Source organism: Equus przewalskii, chromosome 14 (genome assembly GCF_037783145.1).
Source record: "Equus przewalskii isolate Varuska chromosome 14, EquPr2, whole genome shotgun sequence".
In the NCBI taxonomy this organism is placed as follows: domain Eukaryota; kingdom Metazoa; phylum Chordata; class Mammalia; order Perissodactyla; family Equidae; genus Equus; species Equus przewalskii.
The window spans coordinates 19,113,152-19,136,863 of record NC_091844.1 but is presented as its reverse complement, the minus strand read 5'-3'; the positions used below and the strand labels follow the sequence as shown (position 1 = coordinate 19,136,863).

The 23,712-nt window shown below is 37.1% G+C and overlaps 1 protein-coding gene and 1 long non-coding RNA gene across 8 annotated transcripts in view; one reads left to right on the top strand and one right to left on the bottom strand.

Moving 5' to 3' along the window:
* The window catches only part of DNAH6 (dynein axonemal heavy chain 6), a 257,763-nt gene that overhangs the window by 138,600 nt on the left and 95,451 nt on the right, over positions 1-23,712 (top strand). For all 4 annotated transcript variants that reach the window (XM_070573711.1, XM_070573712.1, XM_070573714.1 and 1 more), the window contains exons 43-47: positions 417-563; positions 1,100-1,173; positions 2,849-3,003; positions 9,663-9,894; positions 21,478-21,630. In XM_070573711.1, the coding sequence (XP_070429812.1) occupies positions 417-563; positions 1,100-1,173; positions 2,849-3,003; positions 9,663-9,894; positions 21,478-21,630 (761 nt within the window). The remainder of the gene's footprint in view (positions 1-416; positions 564-1,099; positions 1,174-2,848; positions 3,004-9,662; positions 9,895-21,477; positions 21,631-23,712) is intronic.
* Positions 1-23,712, bottom strand: part of LOC139075716 (uncharacterized) — a 62,239-nt gene that overhangs the window by 5,199 nt on the left and 33,328 nt on the right. The window contains exons 4-7 of one of the 4 annotated variants that reach the window (XR_011526420.1): positions 21,419-21,495; positions 6,668-6,777; positions 5,872-6,005; positions 3,809-4,540 (exon numbers count right to left, since the gene is read on the bottom strand). This is a non-coding gene — a long non-coding RNA (uncharacterized lncRNA). Of the gene's footprint in view, positions 1-1,084; positions 3,632-3,808; positions 4,541-5,871; positions 6,006-6,667; positions 6,778-21,418; positions 21,496-23,712 lie in introns of those variants that run through there. The other 3 variants (XR_011526418.1, XR_011526417.1, XR_011526419.1) reach the window with 3 other exon arrangements.

Below are 23,712 nucleotides of genomic sequence, written 5' to 3'. Positions count from 1 at the left end.
TTGGGGAAGAAGAAGAGAGGAAACGCGTTTTGAAAACAGTGTAAAGGTCAGGAGGGAAAAAGTTGCTAAATGAACGTATCTATATATGTATTAAAGAAAGGTGACACTCCTCACTTAACGTATCGCAACCCAGAGTAATAACGAGATGAACGTTGCTTATTTGTGAAGTCTGACCACTTCTTATGTTCAGATAAAGAAACTGCACAGAGCAAGAAAAAAGTTTTGTCAGATAATGTCCCAGTTTTACTTTCAAAAAATGAGGTCACGATTATTATACGTATACATCCCCTGGGGAAGCACCCATTTCTAGTAGTGTGGGGACAAAGTTGGACTTAAGGCTTTTTCTAGTTAATTAAACTATTACTGGATATTCCACAAATACAGAATTTTCCTTTTTTCCTTTTCTTAAAAAACAGGTATCCTCCAGTGCGATCCAGGAACAATAAGAGAAGAAATACAGATATTTAGACTCTTTTGTCATGAATGTCAAAGGGTCTTCCACGATCGTTTGATTAATAATGAAGATAAGCACTATTTCCATGTTATTTTGACAGAAATGGCCAGTAAGTATCAATCTTCATTTAGTCGTTTTTTTTAATAGAAAAGCAATTTGGTTTCTATAAAGGAAAATTAAAATGAGCTTATATAGGTAAAGCCAAATGAATTTTAGTCATTCATGAGTAAAAGTTTTTCTCTTCAATGATTCAAACATATAAAAATGTATGAAATATTATAAAAATCATTTTATTGAAATTTAGGAAAGGTTAATATTTTTAATTCAGTATAGAATTTTAAGTAGAGGAGGGAAAGCAGGAGAAACAGCATTTTGTCTGATAACAAGCCAGGATATTTCTAAACTACTTTTATTTATCAAATACATTTTCAATATCTATTATTTAATAAAATATTTATGAATATTATTATTAATTTTAAATCCAGGGGATTATCAACTAAAGTGATATGGTTAACATGGCTTTCTCTCAGTTTCATTTATACTAATTAAGGCTTCAAAGCAAAGTAACAGCTGATATTATTCTGTATATAAAATATTGCATTCAAGCTTATCATTATATTAAAAATTGACTTTGTTTTTGAACAGACAAACATTTTGGGATTGCAATTGGCCTAGAATATTTTTTGACCAGGCCCATCATATTTGGAGATTTTATTAAGGCAAGTATGTTATATCAACTTGACTCTATTTGAAGATTATAAAGCATTTACTGTTTTCCCGTTCAGGTTCATATTCTAGAAAAACTTTGCACCTGTGATTAAAGATCTAAACCAGAGGTCCACAAACTATGGCCCATAAGCCGAATCCACCCACCACCCGTTTTTGTAAATAAAGTTCTATAGGAACACGGCCACGCCCATTTGACTGAGTGCTATTTACATGGTTGCTCTCACATTACAAGGCAGAGTGGAGTGGCAGCAACAGAGACCGTATGACCTGCAAAGCCTGAAATATGTACTATCTGGCCCTTTAGAGAACAAGATTGCTGACTCCTGATCTAGTTACATCCATTTTGATAACAGTTTGAATGAGAGACCCATCAGGTATTCGATTTGGAAGGAAGGAGAGAGATTTAGTCTCTTACCTCAGGCCTGGAATCCCCTCACTGTATTCTGTGGAGCTGGTCAGCGTCTGCTCAAAAGCTTCCAGTAGTGGGAAGCTAATTAGTTAGCAGTGCTGCCCTCTTCATTTCAGGTGGGCTCTATTTAGTAGCAAAATTTTCCTTATATTAAGCTCTTCAAGTCTGCCCCCCTAATAACATCTACACACCAGCTCTAATTTTACCCTCTAGATCTGCCTAGAATAAGTCTTCCATCTACCCACCCTACGCATGTTGACAGATAGCCGTCTTGTTTTATCAAGTTGACTCTTGCGTGGGTACAACACTCCTAGTGTCTCCAAGAGAGCAGGGGCCCTGGCTGTTGCTCACCCTAAATCCCCAACTCCCCACACCGAGCTAGCTATATAGCAGGCTCTCAATCAATGCTAGGTAAACAAATGAATGAACTTATCTTTACGAGTACGCACTACCTCACCACCCTGGTAACCCCTGAAAAATAAAAAAGATAAACCATTTATTTGTATGAAATGTGTCTATTTAAATGTATTATTAAAATCAAAGTCCAAAGTTTGTTTTCAGATGGTGATTATGTTTCCTGTCTGTTTCAAGTGATATTATTATCAAATGGGGGAATAAAGCAAAGGAAAAAGAACAGCTGGACTCTTCTCGCATTTCTTATATGTATTTTAGTCAATACTTCCAAATGAAAATGCCCCTGGGGCAGTTGCTACAGCAAAGAAAAATACACCATCCATAGGTCCAAACAAGACCTCGAATAGGAACTCAATTTCCTATAATGTGCATGAAATTTTATTCTCAATGGTTTCTTTAATTAGGTGGCTGCTGTGTAACAACTACATATAGCTCTGGCATAATTTTTTATGACCATAACATTCTGCCATGCATAGGTTTCAACCCATTTAGCTTTTCTGATATCAACAGGCTTAGAGCAAAAGTGTGAAACCAGAGTAACCTATAGTGAGAAAAACTGAAAATCTATTCCTGAGCTCCTGTGTGAATTTTATTGCAAAGATTATTGAAATTCCAATGTACCACCTGAAGAAGGTAATGAAACGGATTTTCAGTTATCTGTGAAAATTTGAGTTTCTTAGTCCCATTTCCTTGGTTTGAAAGCCTTGTTAGCATATGTATAAGTAAATAATTAAACAGCACCATAGATCAAATAACGTTGCCTCCTAAGGTTCTGTATGTTATGTGTATCTATATATCAGAACTAATCCAATTTGGTCTCTCTTCCATAAATCATCATACAGTTTGGAGCAGATAAGACTGATCGGATTTATGATGACATGCCCGATATGGAGAAAATTGCAAATGTTCTACAGGACTATCTTGATGATTATAACCTCATAAATCCCAAAGAAGTAAAGCTGGTGTTCTTCCAGGATGCTATCGAACATGTTTCAAGGTATAATGCTATCAAGTGCCCAATATTGCATTGATCGAATTTCTTTTGTATTAAAAAGGTAAGGATTAAGTTGTACAAAACTCTTTAAGTAGATTGCAAGATGGATTAGTAACCATCCTTGGGTTAACAAGATGGATTAATTGCAAGTCAATTAGCAAATCTTGCTATAATTTAAAGGTTATTTTTTGCTATATTTTAGATATATATGGCATGAACTTTCTATGGAATCCTAGGAGTTATTAATTTGTCTGAATATTAATAGATTGTTTTTGTTTCTTTTAAATGTTCTGTCCTATTAGAAGAAAGGATCTAAGGTGGTTTTCAGAGATACACGTACAGTATAACAAGGCTGACTGCATGCCTGCCCAGAGAAAGGGGGGTTCAAGATTATAGCAAAACAAGTTGAATCCAAGGGTCATAGATTTCATGTATCTGACTCTTACTCACTGCAAGTATCCTTTGAGGGACATTCCTGACACCTAGGTATCCATCCTCCATATCTGGATCCTTGGGGCACACATCACTTTTTGAAGTGGCTTGTGTCCTCTTGGACTATCCCAAGTGTCAAAATGACCCTTCAAGGGTAGGTCAAAATCTCCTCCCTGTGACTCCTGGTACCAGCTTCATCCTGTGGAGCAGTCATAATAGTGGCACTCAGTGTAAATATAAAACCATGATATATGGAGTATCTCATTTAACTGTCATAACACCTCTATATGGCTCAATATCATAATCTCTCTAAAAATAAGGCCTAGAGAATATTCCAGTGGTCTGTTGCTACATAATTAGCCATGGTAAGACTCAGTAGCTTCCTTTTTTTATTATCTTTCATGGTCCTCGGTGGTTCTTTCTTGGAGTCTCTCATGAAGTGGGAGTCAGACAGCACCTGGAGTGCCTGGCGCATCTCTGCCTCCATGGAGACTGCATGTGTCTCTCTAGCATGGCAGCATCAGAGTTTCTGACGTGGTGGCTTCTTACTTGGTGGCTCAGGGCTCCAAAGGCCCATGCCTCAAGAGGGAGAGCCAGGCAGAAGCCAAATGGTCTTTCACAACTCAGCCTTGGAAGTCACATAGCATCACTTCTACCATACTCTATTAGTCAAAGGAGTCATACAGGCCCACCTAGGTTCACAAGAAGGGGTCAGAGACGCTTTCTCTTGATAGAGTCAAAGAACAAGTAGGACCAGAAGTATTATTGCAGCCATTTTCAGACAATGCAGTGTGCCACAGGGAGATAGGTGAATTGTCCAAAGTCCTCTAGCTAATGTGTGGCAGGCTGGGGACTGTATCCAATGCTTTGACTCTAACTCTGCTGCAGGTGCCTCCACCCAAAATGGATCCACTCTTCTTCATAACAGCCCTCCAAATTCTTGACAGTCATTACCAGGCTCCTCTTAGCTTTATCTTCTCTAGGCATAAGTATCCCAGATCTTTCACTCTTGCCTGTTAGAGATTATTTCCAGCCTTCAACATACTGAGCACTTTATAATTTTTCAATGTTCCACTTAAAATGTGATACCCAGATTTGATATAGTATTCTGTGGAATAAGCAGTGTAAATTGTGTGTGAGGACAGGATTTCTCATGGTCTACCACCAAAGCAAGATTTTAATGGCTTTGTTTTTTCCCTTGTCAACTACCTTTTAGTTTTGGACCTCAAGATTGACAATTAAATCCCTAGGATTTTTAGCTATAAACCATATGCAAATCAAGTCTTTCACCTTTTCTATGCTTCTCCTGTTTAATTAACTCTAATTCAAGATTTTATGTTTGTCACAGCTCAAGTACTACAACATACAGTAGTTTGTCATTGGGTTGTCAAGATACCACTTGTTTCCCATCAGCCCCCTGCCAACATCCCCACATGCTGTCTCCTGACAACTTTTATTCCCATAGCTTAAGCAGGCCCTAAGCCTGCAAAGAAAAAAATAATAGCCATACTCTGGTCTGAGAAACTTCCTGGAGAATAGACCAGATGATAGGCAAAGTCGGCTTCATTGTATGTATAATCTTTCTTACTTTTGTGAAAGAGAATCACCGGGCTACTCAAGGTTTGCTTAATATATTACAGGGGGAAATTAAAAACCATTTGTAGAATGGAAGAGATTTGGTTTTCAGATACACAAAGGACTGCCATGTGAATAACGATGTAGCTGTGCTCTCTTTTTTTCTAGAGAGGATCAGTAGTTAGGAATCAGTGGAAACAAATTTCTACTTGTTTAAGTAAGAGCTCTCAGACACCTACTTCTGACCTGCAACAGAAAGGGCTTCATTACGAACAAGAGTTATGGGACAATTACTAAATATTCAGTAATTTAGCAGATACTACATTTCCATTTGTTGGTGACATTTTAGTTTTGGTGGGGTTTTTTTGCATAGGATAAGTGGATAAAAGCCTTCTTGACTCAGAAAAAAAAAATTTACTTCAGAGCCTATGCTTTCAAAGGGCAATTTACGCCAGGCAGTTTCTACCCACTACATGCCCCCAAAGTTGTCACCACACTGCAAGGGTGATAGACCAGATCTCTTATAATGTCAGCTACTAATTAGGAAAGCCATCTCTTGCCAACTATACTAGAAAAAAAAGTAATTTTGCAGAATTCTTAATGGAGGGAGTTTTCTGTCCATTGTTATATAAGTTGACAGAAAAAGTAACACTGGGAAGTAGAATGGACAAGTCATTTGTTTCCAATAATCTGAGTTGGAAATAATCAAATTACTATAATGTGCATGAAACAAGGAATGAGTAACATATAAAATGCAAGATTTTTAAAATGTTCAATATTTCACCCACTGTAGAACACTTGAGCATTACGGGAAAAAATAACAATATTATTACATATCCATTCAGCCTTCAATTTTATACTCACACAGGTAGCTGAAGAGAAATAAGCAAACAGATGATCTTCTGTGTCTTCTATTGATGTGCAATGTGATAGAAAGCCAGCAATGGAAACGGCGCCGTGGGTCTTAGTTTCTCTAGGGAAGGAGTTGGCAAGGGATCCTAGGGAAGGAGCAGACAAATTTCCTTTGTAAAGGGCTAGACAGTTAAATATTTTAGGCTCTGTGAGTTGTACAGTCCCTGTCACAACTACTCAACTCTGTCGTTGTAACACAAAAGCAGCCACTTGCAATAGAGAATGGATGAGCATGGCTATATTCCAATGCAAATTTATTTATGGACACTCATGTTAGAACGTCATATGATTTTCACATATCATAAAATCTTACTCTACCTTTTTTGTGTGTGTGAGGAAGATTGGCCCTGAGCTAACATCTGTGCCGATTTTCCTCTGTTTTATGGGAGATACCGCCACAGTGTGGCTTGATGACCAGCACTAGGTCTGCACCCAGGATCCGAACCTACAAACCCCGGGGCTGCTGAAGCCGATTGCGTGAAGCTAACAAGTACACCACTGGGCCGGCCCAATCTTACTCTTCTTTTGATTTTTTTGTCATCCATCTAAAAAACCTAAAAACCATTCTTAGCTCATAGGCCATAAAAAGTTAAAAACAAGCAAAAAAAGCAGGCAGTTTGCTGACTTCAGTTCTAGACAAAGCAGAGCGTGTCATCAAGGCAGTCAGGGCAGAGAGAGAGCAGACTCGCCTGAGGGGCAGGAGAGAGTGCGAAGATGGAGGAGACGGACGTGCAGGTCTGATACTTACTTCAGAAGATCCTGATAGTGACTAGCAGTCTATGCTTCGTCCTGAAGGAACACTTCAAACAAGTCCTCGCACATTCCCTGTTCTGTGCTCCCAACACACAGCTCCTGCCCCTGCCACCAAAGATGAGAGACATAAAAACTCTGCAATCAGGGTTCTCTAATTCACAACTTTTAAGGTCTCTAGAAGTTGATTACTTCAATATAGATGAGTTGATAAAAGTATACCGAATTTCAGAGATAGAGTAAGAGCTGACATGTTTCTCTCCTTTTTTATATAAATATAATTTTATTTATAAAAATTCATATCACCAAGATGTTTTTAATGATAGAAATATTGTGTAGAAGGCAGCTTTATATTTTCTACAAGGCAGAAACACACCTACTTTGTTTTCTTTAAAAAAAAATCGTGATTCATTTGTATGGTGATGGATGGAAACTAGACTTTTGGTGGTGTATTGACATGCTGCAGTCTATAGAGAAGCTGAAATATAATAATGTACACCTGAAATTTACACATTGTTATAAACCAATGTCACCTCAATCAAATAATTTTTTTAAATAGTGATTATTTTTCTGATTATATACTAAACATGCTCATTATAGAAAATTTAGAAAAACATTATTCATAATTCCACCTCTTCATCCAGAAACAACCATTGTTAAAATTGTATGGTGCTTTCAAATATATTTATAAGCATATATATTTTTTTACAAAATTTATTATGGCATATATAGTTAAACATTATGCCCTTAACACTTACATTACATTTGCCTCCACAATCCTATATATAATTAAATATTATTTTAGAACATGGCTTTAACAGCCACATTTATGCAATCCTAAATTATTTTCTGTTTGTTTTTAATGTAATGTCTTTTTTTGTTTCATGGACCCCCCTCTCTCTTACGATCTGAAAGGATTTATTTGCAGCTAGCTTTAAGGTTTGTTTGTTTTCTAATATTTTGTTAATATGATAACAAAAACATGAAAAGAACCAAATGTCTATCACTAGGGAACTAGCTAAATAAATTATGGTATATCTGTTGCTTTATTTACTAGCATGAGAATGTCCCTAATATATCATTTAGCAAAACAATCACAAAAGAAAATGTGCTGTAGAGTTTAATCCAATTTTGGTAAATAGACACATACAAGTGAACACACATACATTCATTTAACAAATATTTATGAAGCCCCCACTATGAACTATGCGCCGCTCTCAAAGAGAACAGGACAGCATCCAGGCCCTCATGAGGCTGCTTACAGGTGGTAAAGGGTTAGCAATGGTTTTCTCTCATTGGTTACAATGGCCATGTTTTACTTTCATAATTAAAAAAATAATAAAGCTATTATCATTTTAAAATATTTGAATTCTGTTTTCTCTAGTTATCAGCATCGTGAATAAAACTAGATAGTCAAATAGATAGGTGACAGATTGATAGATAAATTCCTATCAAAAAGAGAAAGAGAGAAAATAAACCTGCTGTTACATTTCTCCCATGATTTCCTACTTTCTGATGACCCAATCTGATATTTTAGGAAATGGTGATAATAATTTTAAAAAAGAAATTATTTTTACACTTGCACCTTCTTTTTAAGAAGAATTTACTGACATTATCATTTCCTTTTTATCATCTTAACTGTATGTGGACTTGACTCTCATACACACTGCTCACTTTTATACTAACATCCTTCTCCCTTCTTGAGATTTTAAGTTTTATTTGTGCTTCTCTTTATATCTTCACAGACTCTTTCAGGAAGGCTTTGCGGGTGGTTTACTCTCTGGACAATAACGTGACAGTTTTCCCTCTCTAACCATTGTCTGATGGAATAGCATCTGGTAAAACATGTCTGAGGCCAGCCTAAAATCGTTTGTCCCTTTGGGAGTAATCAATTAGATCTGCATTTTAGATGCTCACAGACTTTTCAGTTATGTCTAAAATATCGCTTTGTATTTTATATATGATACATATATGCATATATACATACACATACATATACACACATATATTTTATTTTATATTTATATACCTTCTAGAAAATATTCCGTGTTTTGCCCCTCCTCATTGGTCTTCTTTCCTGATCCTCGGTGACTGGAGATGCGTGGGCTCCGCTAGGGGGGTTTCTTCTCTAATTTCAGTCATTGTTGTATCAGTTCTACCCTCTCTTGTCTCTCCGTCTAAGTTCCTATGATGTGGCCTCTGGGATCCCTTTGTTTCTCCTAGATTTGTCCTCCTTACCTTCTATTTTCTCTCTCACCGTTTTAATAGCATTGTCTTTCTTCTCTGAGTTCTCAGTAAATTCGTTGAGTTTGTCTTCTATTCACCCGTTCAATTTTCCACAGTATCCTATTTGCAAGGCCCATCTTCCACTGAGGTTTTCACTTTGGTAGTCAGATTTTCCATCTCCAATCAATTTTTCCTAAACTCAGATTTTTTCCCCTTTCTGAGTGCCCGCTCTAGTGTCATGATTATAATGCTTTTTAAAAAATTCTTGTTAATATGAATCAGAACATGAATGTTTAAACTTCTGTCGCTATCTTATAGTAAATCCATTTCAGACTATTCCCGTTCCTCTCTCCTTCTGAACTGCATGGTCTTTTCCTAGGCGATTTTTCTGCTTGCTCACCCTTATAAATGGAGACCTGGGCTTCCCAATATAAGGGTTAATCTAAGCGATGGCCTAGATCAGCCAGCATTCCTGACAAAATCCTTCACACTTTGAAAAAGGAAGAAGAAACTTTACTTTACTCTAAATTTGCATGAGCGAGGCCCACAGCCTATAGGAGATGGGGGCGAGATGGGTACAAGGAAAAGCCCAGCAGTACTGTTCTCCCAGTGTGAACCTCAGACATACCCTGCTCTTCCCTGTGGCCTTTGCTCAGAAACGACACCCCACTGGCCACCAGCCTTCCACTCCGGGGCAGGCCCTCTGAGCAGAAGCCACCCACGTCTGCACACAAGAAATAAATCCTTCTCTGCTTTGCCTCCTGCAGAATTGCCCGCATGATTCGTCAGGAAAGAGGCAACGCCCTGCTGGTCGGAGTCGGAGGCACAGGAAAGCAGTCTCTCACGAGACTTGCGGCTCACATCTGTGGCTACAAGTGTTTGCAGATTGAACTGAGCCGGGGGTATAATTATGACAGTTTTCATGACGACCTGAGGAAGTTGTACAAACTGGCTGGTGTAGACGACAGGAATATGGTTTTCCTCTTCACGGACACCCAGGTACATATTTAAACAGCCAAAGAGCAAAGACAGGAAAAGCCCGATGTGACGGTCACTCGTGTGCTCCAACAGTTTGCATGACGTAGTTCAGGGAATCGCTCCCTCTGATAACAGACCTCTTGGACCTTGTAAAAGACTTTGATAACTCATTTTTATTTATTGTACCAACTATTGTTTTCCCCTTTACCTTCTAAGTAAGTAAATATGATCAAAGGTTAAGGAGATGAGAAAGGTTTTAACTTCTCTTCGTGGAGAAGAACATAGATAGCAGAAGGTAATAAACTATTTCTGTACAGGTAAATATAAGACAGTAATTCCGTAAGTAAAATCAATTAGGGAAATACACTTTACTCAAGAAAAGGAAAAAATAATGGCTAGGTTTTAGGGTAAAATTAACTTTAAAATTAAAATAGGATTAAATCTATGTCTACAACTACCAATTTAACTGATCTTTAATTTACTCTGTAATAGAAGATTTTCCACATTGACTATACTTGGGTATTTTAACATTAGGGAAAATAAACTTTTATGTAAATTAGCCAAGGGATAAAAAAAGTGATAGATCTGATGCATAAATATTTTAAATTTCATTTTCATTTTTAAAACACTATAAAAGGGATTAAATACAATAATAAAATGGGGAAAATATTTTTAACATCTGTGACATGCAGTGAGTTTATATCTGCATATGTAAATATTTTGTACAAATGAAAAGGGACCCATAGCCAAATGTACGCACACCATTGGCTCTGGCCACCACTAATGCCTGCCCTGGTCCCTAGCCACCGGACCTGGAGGTGCCACTGAGGACCTTTGCAGTGGCCCTTGCAGCCACTGTGGACCCCCTGCAGTGCTTGCCAAGGTACACATAGTTGTCAATACAGTGGCCTGAGCCTAAGAAACATAACACTCCACCAGACCCGGTGCCACCACACACTCCTGCCCTTTGCACCCTGTACCACTAGACTGGGGTCACAGCATGCCCTAGCGTGCCCCCACCTGCAGGTGAAAGCCCTCCCGTACCAAAGTCAGTCCATAGTCTGGAAGAGGTGGCTGCTGCTTCAAACGCAGAGATACCTATGTAAGGCTACAGGAATCATGAAGATTCAGGGAAACATAACCCCACCAAAGAAATACAGTAAACCTCCAGTAACTGGCCCCAAAGAAAGGAAGATTCAGAAATTACCCCACGAAGAGTTTAAAATAATTGTTCTAAAGACGCTCAGAGAGCTACAAGAGAATACAAATGAACAATTTAATGATATCAGGAAAATAATGCAAGAACAAAATGACAGAGAGTGACAGCACCAAGATGGCAATGTAGGTTAGTCCCAAGTTAGCTCCCCCTCACAAGAACAACTAACAACTACTCATGGACAAGATGAGTAGTTAAAATCCTAGATAAAATTGATAAAATCCTAGAACACGGGGGTGAGGCTGAAGCACCCACTGCACCACAGAGACAGAGATAGACTATATTAGAAGGGTAAGAGGAGCAGCTTCATGCTGACCACATTGCGCCTGCCTCCCCCGCAAGCCAGTGCAGCACCACACCAAAGAGGTCTCCCCTTAGCTTGACCATTGGAAACCTGATTGTGACAGAGAAGGGGGGTACTTGCAACAACCAGCACTCGGATCATTGCAGACTAAGTTTCTACCTGGAGCACTCAAGTACTAGTCCCAACCAGTAGCTTTTCTCATCTGCGGAGCCAAAACGGTAATGCAGCCTGACCAGGGAACTCAGCAGTGTGCAGTTCGGCCTGATTTGAGGTCCTCGAATGAAGAGCCTTGCAAGCCCTGGAGCCTGGTCTGCCACCCTCCCCACCCCCACCCAGGCAGAGGAACTGAGTCATAGTCCCACTCACTGCAGAGTGTGCTCCTAGCCCTGCCCAAGCAGAAAGCCTGGGCAGAATACCTGGAAAGCAGTGAGGCCCAGCAATGCTCAAGTGGAGAGTACAGCAGGCAGAGCTGATCATTCTCAGAACAAAGCCAGTGGTGCTGTTCAGCCAGGGAACTTGGGGTGCTGATCAGATTGAGTCAAGACCAAAAACAGGCTCAAGCAGAGAGTCTGGCAGTCAGAGCTGATTGCTCCCAGGGCAAAGCCAGTGGCCCTGTTTATCCAGGGAACTTGATGCACAGGTTGGCTTCAGTCAAGACCACAAACAAACAGCATTAGTGGCCTTGGACCTGTTTGCCTCCCACTGTGCCCAGACAGAGAAACTAATTCATAGCCCTGCCCATTGCTGAATACAGCCCTCAGCCCGCCCAACCAGAAAACTTAACCAAAGCATGGAGGAAGCTGCATAGCACATCCAGCAGCCCTGCTTAAAGTGGCAATTGAACAGAGAGCACAGCCCATGGCTTTTTGCATTTGCAGAGCAAAACCCATGGCTTCACCTGGCCAGAGAATTCCATGCACAGCCTTGCCTGATTTAGACCCACAAACAACAAGCCTGCAGGCCTTGGAGCCTATCCTGCTGTCCCACCAGGGCAGGGAAGCTAATTCATAGCCCCACCTACTGCTGTCCCCACCATTTAGGAAGCCTGACCAGAGAACCCAGGCAAGCACAGAGCCCATCCTATAGCCTTGCCTGGGAAGGGAACCAAGTCAGAAGTCTCATCCAATTGTTCTCAGCCAGCAGCACCATCCGTGACATCAGAGCTTAGGCAATGGCCTCATCCTACCTGCTCAAGGATATTACCAGTAACTGACAGGTCCAGAAACCCAAACTGAGCTGACCAGTGAAGAACTGTCTCTTACAAATGAACATATAAAGTCTGGAAGAGGAGAACACTTACTCAAATGTGCAGATACCAAGATAAGGAATCAAGGATCATGAAAAATGAAGTAACCATGACACCACCAAAGGAAACTAATAAAACCTCAATAACTGACCTTAAAGAAATAGAGATTTATTGGATGGAGACAAAGAATTCAGAATAATCGTCTTAAAGAAGTTAAGTGAAATACAAGAACACACAGACAACTAAATGAAATTAGGAAAATCATGAACAAAATGAGTTCAACAAAGAAATAGAAACCATCAGTAAAAAACAACCAAACTGAAATCCTAGAGCTGAAAAATACAATGACTGAACTGAAGAACTCAATAGAGAGTTTCAAAAGAGAGACTCAACCACGTGGAAGAAAGAATCAATGACCTAGAAGACAGGACATTTAAAATTATCCAGTCAGAGGAGAAAAAAGAAAAAAGAATGAAAGAGAGTGAAGAAAGCCTACAAGACTTATGAGATACAATCAAAAGAAACACTATTTGCATTGTGGGAATTCCAGCACAAGAAGAGAAAGAGAAAGAGATAAAAAGTATACTTAAAGCAATAATGGCTGAAAAATACTCAAACCTGGGAAAAGAAATGGACGTCCAGAACCCAAAGGCCCAAAGGACCCCAAATAGGGCTACACTGAGACACATTATAATTATATTTTTCAAAAGTCAAAGACAAAGAATTGTGAAAGCAGCAAGAGAAAAGAGAGAAGTTACATACAAGGGAACCTCCATAATATGATTAGTAGGTTTCTCAATAGAAATTTTTTAGAACAGGAGAAAATGGGATGATATATTCAAAACAATTGAAAGAAAAAACTGTCAATTAAGAATTCTATACCCAGCAAAGCTGTCCTTCAGAAATGAAGTAGAAATAAAGACTTTCCCAAGCAAACAAAAGCCGAGGGAGTTCAAAACCACTAGACCAGCCTTACAAGAAGTGCTAAAGGGAGTTCTTTGAGTGGAATTAAAAGAATGCTAATTACTATCATGAAAGCATGAAAAGATAGCATAAAACTCAAGGTAATAGTAAATATATGATCAAAGCTACAATCCGTAATATGATAATGGTAGTGCATAATTCACTTACAATACTAGTTTAAAAGTTAAAAAACAAACATGGTAAAAAGTAACCATAGCTACAATAATCTGTTACTGGATACACAATAGAAAAAATATGTAAACTGTAACACCAATAACTTAAAATGTGAGGGAGAGGAGAAGTAAAACTGTAAAGTTTAGGAATGCTATCTAAGTTAAGTTGTTATCAGTTTAAAATAGAGCATTATAATTTTAAGATATTTTATGTAAGCCTCATGGTAACCACAAGGGAAAAACCTGTGCTAATTACACAAAGAACATGATAAAGTTAAAGCAGACTGATACCAAAAGACATTGAATTCAAAAAAAGACAGCAAGATATGAAACAAGGAACAATGGATCTACAGCCAGAAAACAATTAATAAAATGGCAATAGTAAGTCCTTATCAATCAATAACTACTTTAAACATGAATAGATTAAATTCTTTAACCCAAAGACACAGAATGGGGGCCGGCCCCATGGCATAGTGGTTAAGCTCAGCGCACTCTGCTTCAGTGGCCCAGGTTTGCAGGTTCAGATCCCAGGTGCGGACCTGCACCACTCATCAAGCTATGCTGTGGTGGCATCCCACACATAAAATAGAGGAAGATGGGCAAAAATGTTAGCTCAGGGCCACTCTTCCTCAAGCAAAAAGAGGAAGATTGGCAACAAGTGTTAGCTCAGGGCAAATCCTCCTCACCAAAAAAAAAAAAGAAAAAGAAAAAGAAAAGATACAGAATGGCTAATGGATAAATAGACAAGATTCAATGATATGCTGCCTACAAGAGACTCCCTTTAGCCTTAATTACACACATAGACTGAGAGTGAAGGGATGGAAAAAGATATTACAAGCAAATGGTATCCCAAAGAAAGCAGGGATAGCTATACTTATATCAGACAAAATAAACTTCAAACTAAAAATGGTATAAAGAGACAAAGAAGGTCATTGTATAATCATAAATGGGTCAATCCACCAAGAAGATATAACAGTTGTAAATATTTATGCACCCAACTTTGAAGGACCCAAATATATAAACCAAAAATTAACAGAGCTAAAAGGAGAAATAAACAGCAATACAATAATAACTAGCGACTTTAATACTCCACTCTTAACAATGGATAGATTTTCAAGACAGAGAATCAATAAGGAAACAGCAGATTTGAACATTATAGACCAAGTGGATCTAACAGACATATACAGAATGTTCTATTCAACAACAGCAGAATATACATTCTTCTCAAGCACACATGCAATATTTTCTAAGATAGACCATATGTTAGGCCACAAAACAAGTCTTAGCAAATTCAAGAAGACTGAAATAATACTAAGTATCTTCTCTGACCACAATGGTGTGAAACTGGAAATCAATAACAGGAGGAAAACTGGAAAATTCATGAATACATGAAAATTAAACAACACTCTCCTGAACAACCAAAGAATCAAAATGGACCAAAGAAGAAATTAAAGGGGAAATAAAAAAGTGTCTTCAGTCAAACAAAAATGGAAACAAAACTTACCAAAACTCATGGGATAAAGTAAAAACTTCTAAGATAGAAGTTCATAGCAATAAACACCTGCATTAAGAAACAAGAAAAATCTCAAATAAACAATCAACTCTACACTTCAAGGAACTAGAAAAAAAAGAACAAATTGAGCCCAAATTTAGCAGAAGGGAGAAAATAATAAGGATTAGAGAAGAAATGAAAAAGAGAACAAGAAAACAATCCAAAAGAATAAAAAAACTACGAGTTGTTTCTTTGAAAAGATAAACAAAATTAACACACCTTTCACTAGACTAAAAGGATCAAAGAGACAGTACCCAAATCAACAAAATTATTGATCAAAGAGGAGACATTACAACTGATACCACAAAGGATCATAAGAAGGTACTATGAACAACTATGTGCCAACAAACTGGACAATATGGAAGATATGGAAAAATTATTAGAAACATACAGCCTACCATGACTGAATCAGGAAGAAATAGAAAATCTGAGCAGACAAATTGCTAATTAGGACATTGAACTACTAATCAAAAATCTCCCAATGAAGAAAAGTCCAGGAGCAGATGACTTCGCTGGTGAATTTTACTGAACATTTAAAGAAGAATTAACACCAGTCCTTCTCAAAGTCGTCCAAAAAATTGAAGAGGAAGGAATACCCAAACTCATTTTACAAGGCCAGCCTTACCTTGATACCAAAGCCAGAAAAGGATACAAAAAAAGAAAATTACAAGTCAGTATCCCTGATGCATATAGATGCAAAAATATCAACAAAATACCAGCAAACCAAATTCAGCAGCACATTAAAAGGATCATTCAAATAAATAAATAAATAAAATAAAAGGATCATTCACCATGATCAACTGGGATTTATCCCTGGGATGCAAAGGTGATTCAACATATGTAAACCGATAAATATGAAACACCACATTAATAGAATGAAAGAAAAAAAATCCTACAATAATCTCAATAGATGCAAAAAAAAGCATTTGGCAAAATTCAACATCCATTCATGATTTTAAAAAAAACTCTTAACAAATTAGGTATAGAAAGTACGTACCTCAAATTAACAAAAGCCATATATAACAAACACATAGCTAACATCATATTCAATGGTGAAAGACTGAAAGCTTTTCCACTAAGATCAGAAATAAGACAAGGGTGCCCACTCTCACAACTCCTATTCAACATGGTACTGGCATTCCTAGCCAGAGCAATCAAGCAAGAAAAAGAAATAAAAGGCATCAGAATTGAAAACAAAGAAGTAAAATTTTCTCTATTTGCAGGTGACATGATTTTATATATAGAAAATCCTAAAGCATCCACCAAAAAACTGTTAGATCTAATCAATGAATACAGTAAAGTTGCAGAATACAAAATTAACATACACAGTCATATCGTTTCTATATACTCACAATGAATTGTCTGAAAAAGAAATAAAATAATCCCATTTACAGTAGTATCACAAACAATAAAATACTTAGGAATTAATTTAACTTAGGAGTTAAAAGATCTCTACACTGAAAACTACAAGACATTGATGAAAGAAATTGAAGAAGACACAAATAAATGGAAAGATATCCCATGTTTGTAGATTGCAATAATCAATATTGTTAAAATGTCTGTACTACCCAAAGCCATGTGTAGATTCAATGCAATCCCTATCAAGATTCCAATGGCATTTTTTACAGAAGTAGAAAAAACAATTCTAAAATTTATATGGATCCACAAAAGACCCCGAATAGTCAAAGTAATCCTGAGAAAAAAGAACACAGTAGGAGACATCTCATTTCCTGATTTCAAGCTATATTGTAAAGCTATAGCAGTTAAAACAGTATGGTACTGGCATAAAAACAGACACATAAACCAATGGAACAGAATTGACAGCACAGAAATAAAACCATGCATATTTGGTCAATAAATATTTGACAAGGGAGCTAAGAATACTCAATGGAGAAAAGGCAGTCTCTTCAATAAATGGTGCTGGGAAAATTGGATTAGTCACAAATAAAAGAATGAAACTAAATCTCTATCTTACACCATTCACAAAAATTAAAATAGATAAGAGACTTATATGTAAGATGAACAACCATAAAACTCCTAAAAGAAAACATAGGAACAAAACTCCTTGACATGGGTCTTGGCAATGATTTTTTGTATATAGCATCTAAAACACAAGCAACAAAACAAAAAATAAATGAGTGGGATGACATCAAAATAAAAATCTTCTGCACTGCAAAGGAAACAATCAGCAAATGAAAAGACAACCTATGAAATGGGAAAAATATTTGCAAACCATATATCTGATGAGAGGTTAATATCTAAAATATATAAAGAACTCATACAACTCAATATCAAAAAGACAAATAATCCAATTAAAAATGAGCATAGTACCTGAATAGACATCTTTCCAAAGAAGACAAGCAGATGGCCAACAGATACATGAAAAGGTGCTCAACATCACTAATTATCAGGGAAATGCAAATCAAAACCACAATGAGATACCACCTCATGCTATTATATGCCAACAAATTAGATAACCTGGAAGAAATGATAAAAGCCTAGAAACACAACCTACCACAGCTGTTATCAAAAAGACAAAAGAGATAACAAGTGTTGGCAAGGATATGGAGAAAAGGGAACCCTTGTGCACTGTTACTGGGAATGTAAATTGGTGCAGCCACTATGGAATACAGTTTGGAGGTTCCTCAAAAAATTAAACTAGAATTACTATGTGATCCAGCTATCCCACTTCTGGATATGTATCCAAAGGAAGTAAAAACAGGATCTTGAAGAGATATCTGAACTCCCACATTCATTGCAACATTATGCACAATAGCCAAGCTATGGAAACAACCTAAGCATCCGTCAACAGATGAATGGATAAAGAAGATATGGTATGTTTATGTACATATATATAGATATGGTGAAATATTCAGTCATGAGAAAGAAGGAAATCTTGCCATTTACAACAAAGTGGATGAAAATTGAAGGCATTATGCTAAGTGAAATAGTCAACAGAGAAAGACAAATACTATATGATATCACTTATATGTGGAATCTAAAAAAGCTGAATTCATAGAAACAGAAAGTAGAGTAGTGGTTACCAAGGGCTCGGGGATGGGAAAATGGGGAGATGTCGGTCAAAGGATACAAACTTCCAGTTATAAGATGAATTAGGTTCTAAGGACCTAATGTACAGCATGGTGACTATAGTTAACAGTACTGTATTATATACCAAAAGTTGCTAAGAGAGTACATCTTAAATGTTCTCACCATAAAAAAAGAAATGGTGATTATGTGATATGATGGAGGTGTTAACACTATAGTGGTAATCATTTTTCAATATATGCGTATCAGCCAAATCAACACATTGTACACCTTAAATTTACACAGTGTTATATGTCAATTATAAAGCTGGAAAAAGTAAATAAAATTTTTTAAAAGTGAAAAAAGACAAGCACACCAGTAGAAGAAATATACAAATGCAAGAGAATGTAAATAGGAATTTCCTTTAAAAAATAAGAGTTTTAAACACCTGAAGCCTCACCAGAAATCAAAAAAATTTAAGTAAAGATAAATGACCGGGTTTGGCCTTGCACATTGATAAAGGTTAAAAATCATAAGATCTAGTGTTGTCAAAGGTGTAGGGAAAGTGGCCTTGCTCAGACCTCACTGACAGATTATGAAGCAAAACCTTTTTGGAAGGTAACTGGCAATATGGAGATAAAGGCTTTAAATTTCTCTTGCTTATAATCAGAGCTGTATACAAAGTTGTACATACAAGAATATCTACTGCAGTATTTTTAAATAATAGCTAATTTGAAATAGTCTCAATATCCAATAAGAGTCACATAGGCAAATTATGATATAATCACATAATGGGGCACTCTGTAAAAAATTAAAAATTATCTTGTAAAAATATACACATTAATTAAGGTGGAAAATGTTTCTGATGAGTTGTACATCATAGCACATACACAAATTGTGTACGATACAGGCTCTTGGGTTTAATGTGTATCTAAACAGATCAGCCGTTGAGACAATTATAAAATGTCTGGGTCATGGGATTGTGAGTGATTTTTTTATATTTTCTTACTTTTGTTTATCTATAGTTTCTGATTATTCTAAAATTGAAATCTTTCTTATAGAATTTTAATGTTGCTTTTAAAAGTTAAGCAAGTTAATATAAAAGGACTTTGTTAAAGCTCCGAGGATCAAGTCAGATTGTCTTGCTCCACTTTAAACAACAAAAAGCTATTGTACTCTATTGAAAGCCCCATCAATCTCAAATGCTCTATATTAATGAGAAGTAAACATAACCGTAATAACTAAAATTTATGGGTGTGGATGTGTGTGTGTGTGTGTGTGTGTGTATATGTGTGTAGAACTATTATAAATGTGAGAAGAAATCGAGAGAAACACAATGTTAAAAATAGAGTTTAATTTGCTATTTCTAGCAAATACAAAGTAGAAATAAGTACGTTTAGAAAATATAAAGAATATAATTTCTAAACTGGAATTAATGACTATATGCTACATTTTAAAGAGAAAGCAAATATTTTCTATTACTGAAAGTTTATAAAAATTCATCAGAGTTTACAAAAATTGATCAAAGAAATTTTCCATAAATTCAAAAAAGCATAAATTGTACTGATAACATCCTTTACCCAAGCTTTAATCAAAGGAGAAATTAATGATGTGGCCCAGGACGTTAAAACATTCATAGAAGGAATTCCTGAGTCAAGAACGTCAAAATCAAAATCTCTCTTTAGAGAAGAGGGAAGATGAACTCAACATAAACAGATATTTACGGATTGCAACCAAACAGTTCTCAGGGTCAAATCTATGATTTGAATCAAAAATTGGAAACTGTATATATTAGCTGACTTAAAACTTTAGGAAAATAAAAGTCACAAGGAAGCACCACAACAACGTACAAAAGGAAATAATAAGATAGAAGCAGAAATAAATAAATTAGAACAAAGAGAACTAGTGTTTGTTCTTCAGGAAAATTAACAGACACAAGTATTCCAGGCTAATTCAAGGAAAACAAAAAGTTCCAAATGAAGGAAATAAAATAACACATGTCTTGTCATAGTTAACTATATGGGACTCAAACTTTTATAAAATTAAAAAGTTAACTGAAACGAAAGGATAAATGATAGATTCTTTGAAAAATATTTGCATCAATTATTAGAGACAAAAGGTTTATTTCATAATATGAACATTACTCATTCAAATTTAAAAGTAAACCCCTCTAGGGGCCGGCCCCATGGCCGAGTGGTGAGTTCTTGTGCTCTGCTTCTGCCACCCAGGGTTTCGCTGGTTCGGATCCTGTGGGCCGACATGGCACTGCTCATCAAGCCATGCTGAGGCGGCGTCCCATATGCCACAACTAGAAGGACCCATAAATAAAATATATGCAACTATGCACCGGCAGGCTTTGGGGAGAAAAAGGAAAAATAAAATCTTAAAAAAAAAAAGTAAACCGCTATATAAATAGTTACGGTGTTTGAAAAGGTTTTTTACCAGAAACTAACAAATGTGAAATAATATTTGCCCCTGCTAATAATCAAAGAAATGCAAATTAAATTCTCCCAAAGGAAACATTTGCACTCCCCAAATTTAAAAAAATGAACGTTAAAGGCTAATAAAGTCATACTTGAATTGAATGGGAAATTTTTAAATCTTCAAAATCCAGAAAATATTCATGCACTTTAATTGCTAATCTCACTCCTGGGAATTTATCCCCAGGAAATAATCCAACTGGGGAGAAAAGCTACAGGCCTGAATATGCTTATAAGGTAAACAGGACTGTAAACCGTCTACATCTCCGTAAATGGGCACGTCAGCTCATGGTGTGTTATGTTCCCATAATGGTTATAAATATGATGAGTAGTCTACAGAATCATGGATTAAGATTTATGATAAAATGTTAGCTGAAAGAGGCAGAATATAAAATGCTTGCACATATGACTTAAACCATGTAGATGAAGGCCTTTTAAGAAACAAAACCAGAAGGAAAAATGAAAAATCAATGTACTTGCTATGTTAGACTATTAAGATTCTATCTAATGTTTAAGATTCTTTTCTCTTAAAGATAAAATTAACTCAATGTGAACTCTGATTAAACGTTTGCTTTATAATTTACATGTAATTACTGTAAAACGGTTGAGTGAGTGACAACGATCGCTCTTCTTTCTTCTACAGATTGTAGTGGAAGAGTTTCTGGAAGATATAAATAACATCCTGAACTCAGGTGAGGTGCCTAATTTATTTGAAAAGGATGAACTGGAGCAGGTTTTAGCAGCCACCAGACCAAGAGCAAAAGAAGTAGGAATTTCCGAGGGGAACAGAGATGAGGTAGGACATGCAGAACGGTTGTATGGCTTTGTAAAACAAAAAGTTGTGTTAGCCTTTTTTTAATAGTCCACAAATCCCCTTAGGAATCCATAGATAGATTTTCTTTTTAATATAATTGGTTTTCTTTGTAATTCTATGTACATATTTTATTTCTTACATTCAAAGCATTAGTTCAGCAGACTTCCAGAGAGGTCTATGGAAAGCAGAAAACAGAAACCCTGCTGTCCCATGAACGTCATTGTCTTGTCCAAACTGGACACCTTCTCTTATCCTTCTTTAAACATAAATTTATTTCACACACACACACACCCTACCCAGTGCCCTACCTGGTAGACCAAAAGTCTACCACTTTTCACTACCTTGCCTGTTAGCAAGGCTATGGCACAACTAATACAGAAATGCATTCTCTCTCTCCCCCCGCCTGCCAGGAACAACATAGCTGCTGTCCACTTATATTTCTCCAACACTGTGCTCGATTCCATTTGTGCTATTTGACCACCCCATCCTTTCCCTTTTCTCTGCACCTTCTTTAACTTTTTAGGCCACTCTTTCTCATGTCTTCCCTTCTGTGTCCTTTCGTGAGAATTTCCTCTACTGCTAGGTCAGGGCTTATAGGTACAGACAGCAGGGTCAACTTCAGCTAAAGTCAGCAGAAATGGGTTTATTGGACGAAGGCAGAATCATTGGGAGGGCCAAAGAAAGGGATTCCAGGCTGAATTCCTCGGAACGAATATGAAATGCACATGGTAGAAATCAATGGTCAAGGAAGCTGCTGCCTCTGCCACAACCATTCCTGTCGAGCCAGGAAACCGCTGAACCAATCAGCGTGCTGTTGCTGCAGCTGCCAGCTCCAAAGCTATTCGTCCCTCACCGTGTCAGGAAGCAGCGGAAACAAGGAGCCACATCCGGAGATAGTGTTTCCAAGTCCCTGCCACTTCTGCCAGGCTCTACACCTGCAAAAATGGTTGCCCTGCACCCTGTCTCTCTCTCCAACCGTTGTCTACTCCAAAGCAAATTGTATGAATACCTCTCGCCACTTTATTGAAGGAGTCTTCTTAAATATGCTAATCAGGAGGACCTACATCACATCCAGAACCCTAGCTGCAATGCAGTCTACAAAATATCTTTTTAATCTTTCCAGATTGCATGAGAAAAAAGAGTCGGAATTGGCGTTGAACAAAACAATTTACACATCTACTACACTAACATTTTTTTATTTGGTGTTGGTAGTCTCCAATGCATTAGCCAACACTTGTTTCCATAATTACTTTACCCTTGCTTTTTTTCCCCCACTTCACCCATTTCTGCCCACCCCACCCCCCACTCCTTGTCTCTGGCAACCACCAATCTGTTCTTTGTATCTTGCTTGTTTGGGTTTTTTTGTTTTAGATTTCACACACAGGAGAGATCATGCAATATTTGCCTTTCTCTGTCTGACTTATTTCACTTAGCATAATGCCCTCAAGTTTCATGTATGTTGTTGCAAATGGCAAGATTTCATTCTTTTTTATGTCTGAGTAATATTCCAATGTGTGTGTGAGTGTGTGTGTGTGTGTGTGTAAACACCATAATTTCTTTATCTTTTCATCCATCAATGGACACTTAATGTAAGCTGTTTACATATCTTGGCTATTGTAAATAATGCTGCAATGAACACGGGGTGCATATATCTTTTCAAGTTAGTGTTTTCATTTTATTCAGATAAATACCCAGAAGTAGAATTGCTGGGTCATATGGTAGTGCTATTTTTAATTTTTTCAGGAAACTTCATTCTATTTACCATAGTGGCTGCACCAATTTACATTCCCACCAACAGTGCACAAGGGTTCCCTTTTCTCCACATCCTCACCAACACTTGTTATTTCTTGTCTTTTTGATAACAGCCATTCTAACACTGTGAGGTGATGATTAATGATGTGGAGCATCTTTTCATGTACCTGTTGGCATCTGTATATCATCTTTGGAAAAATGTCTATTCAGGTTTTCTCCCCATTTTTTAATCAGATTTTTTGTTTTTCTGCTATTGAGTTGTATGAGGTCTCTATATATTCTAGATATTAACCCCTTATCAGACGCATGACT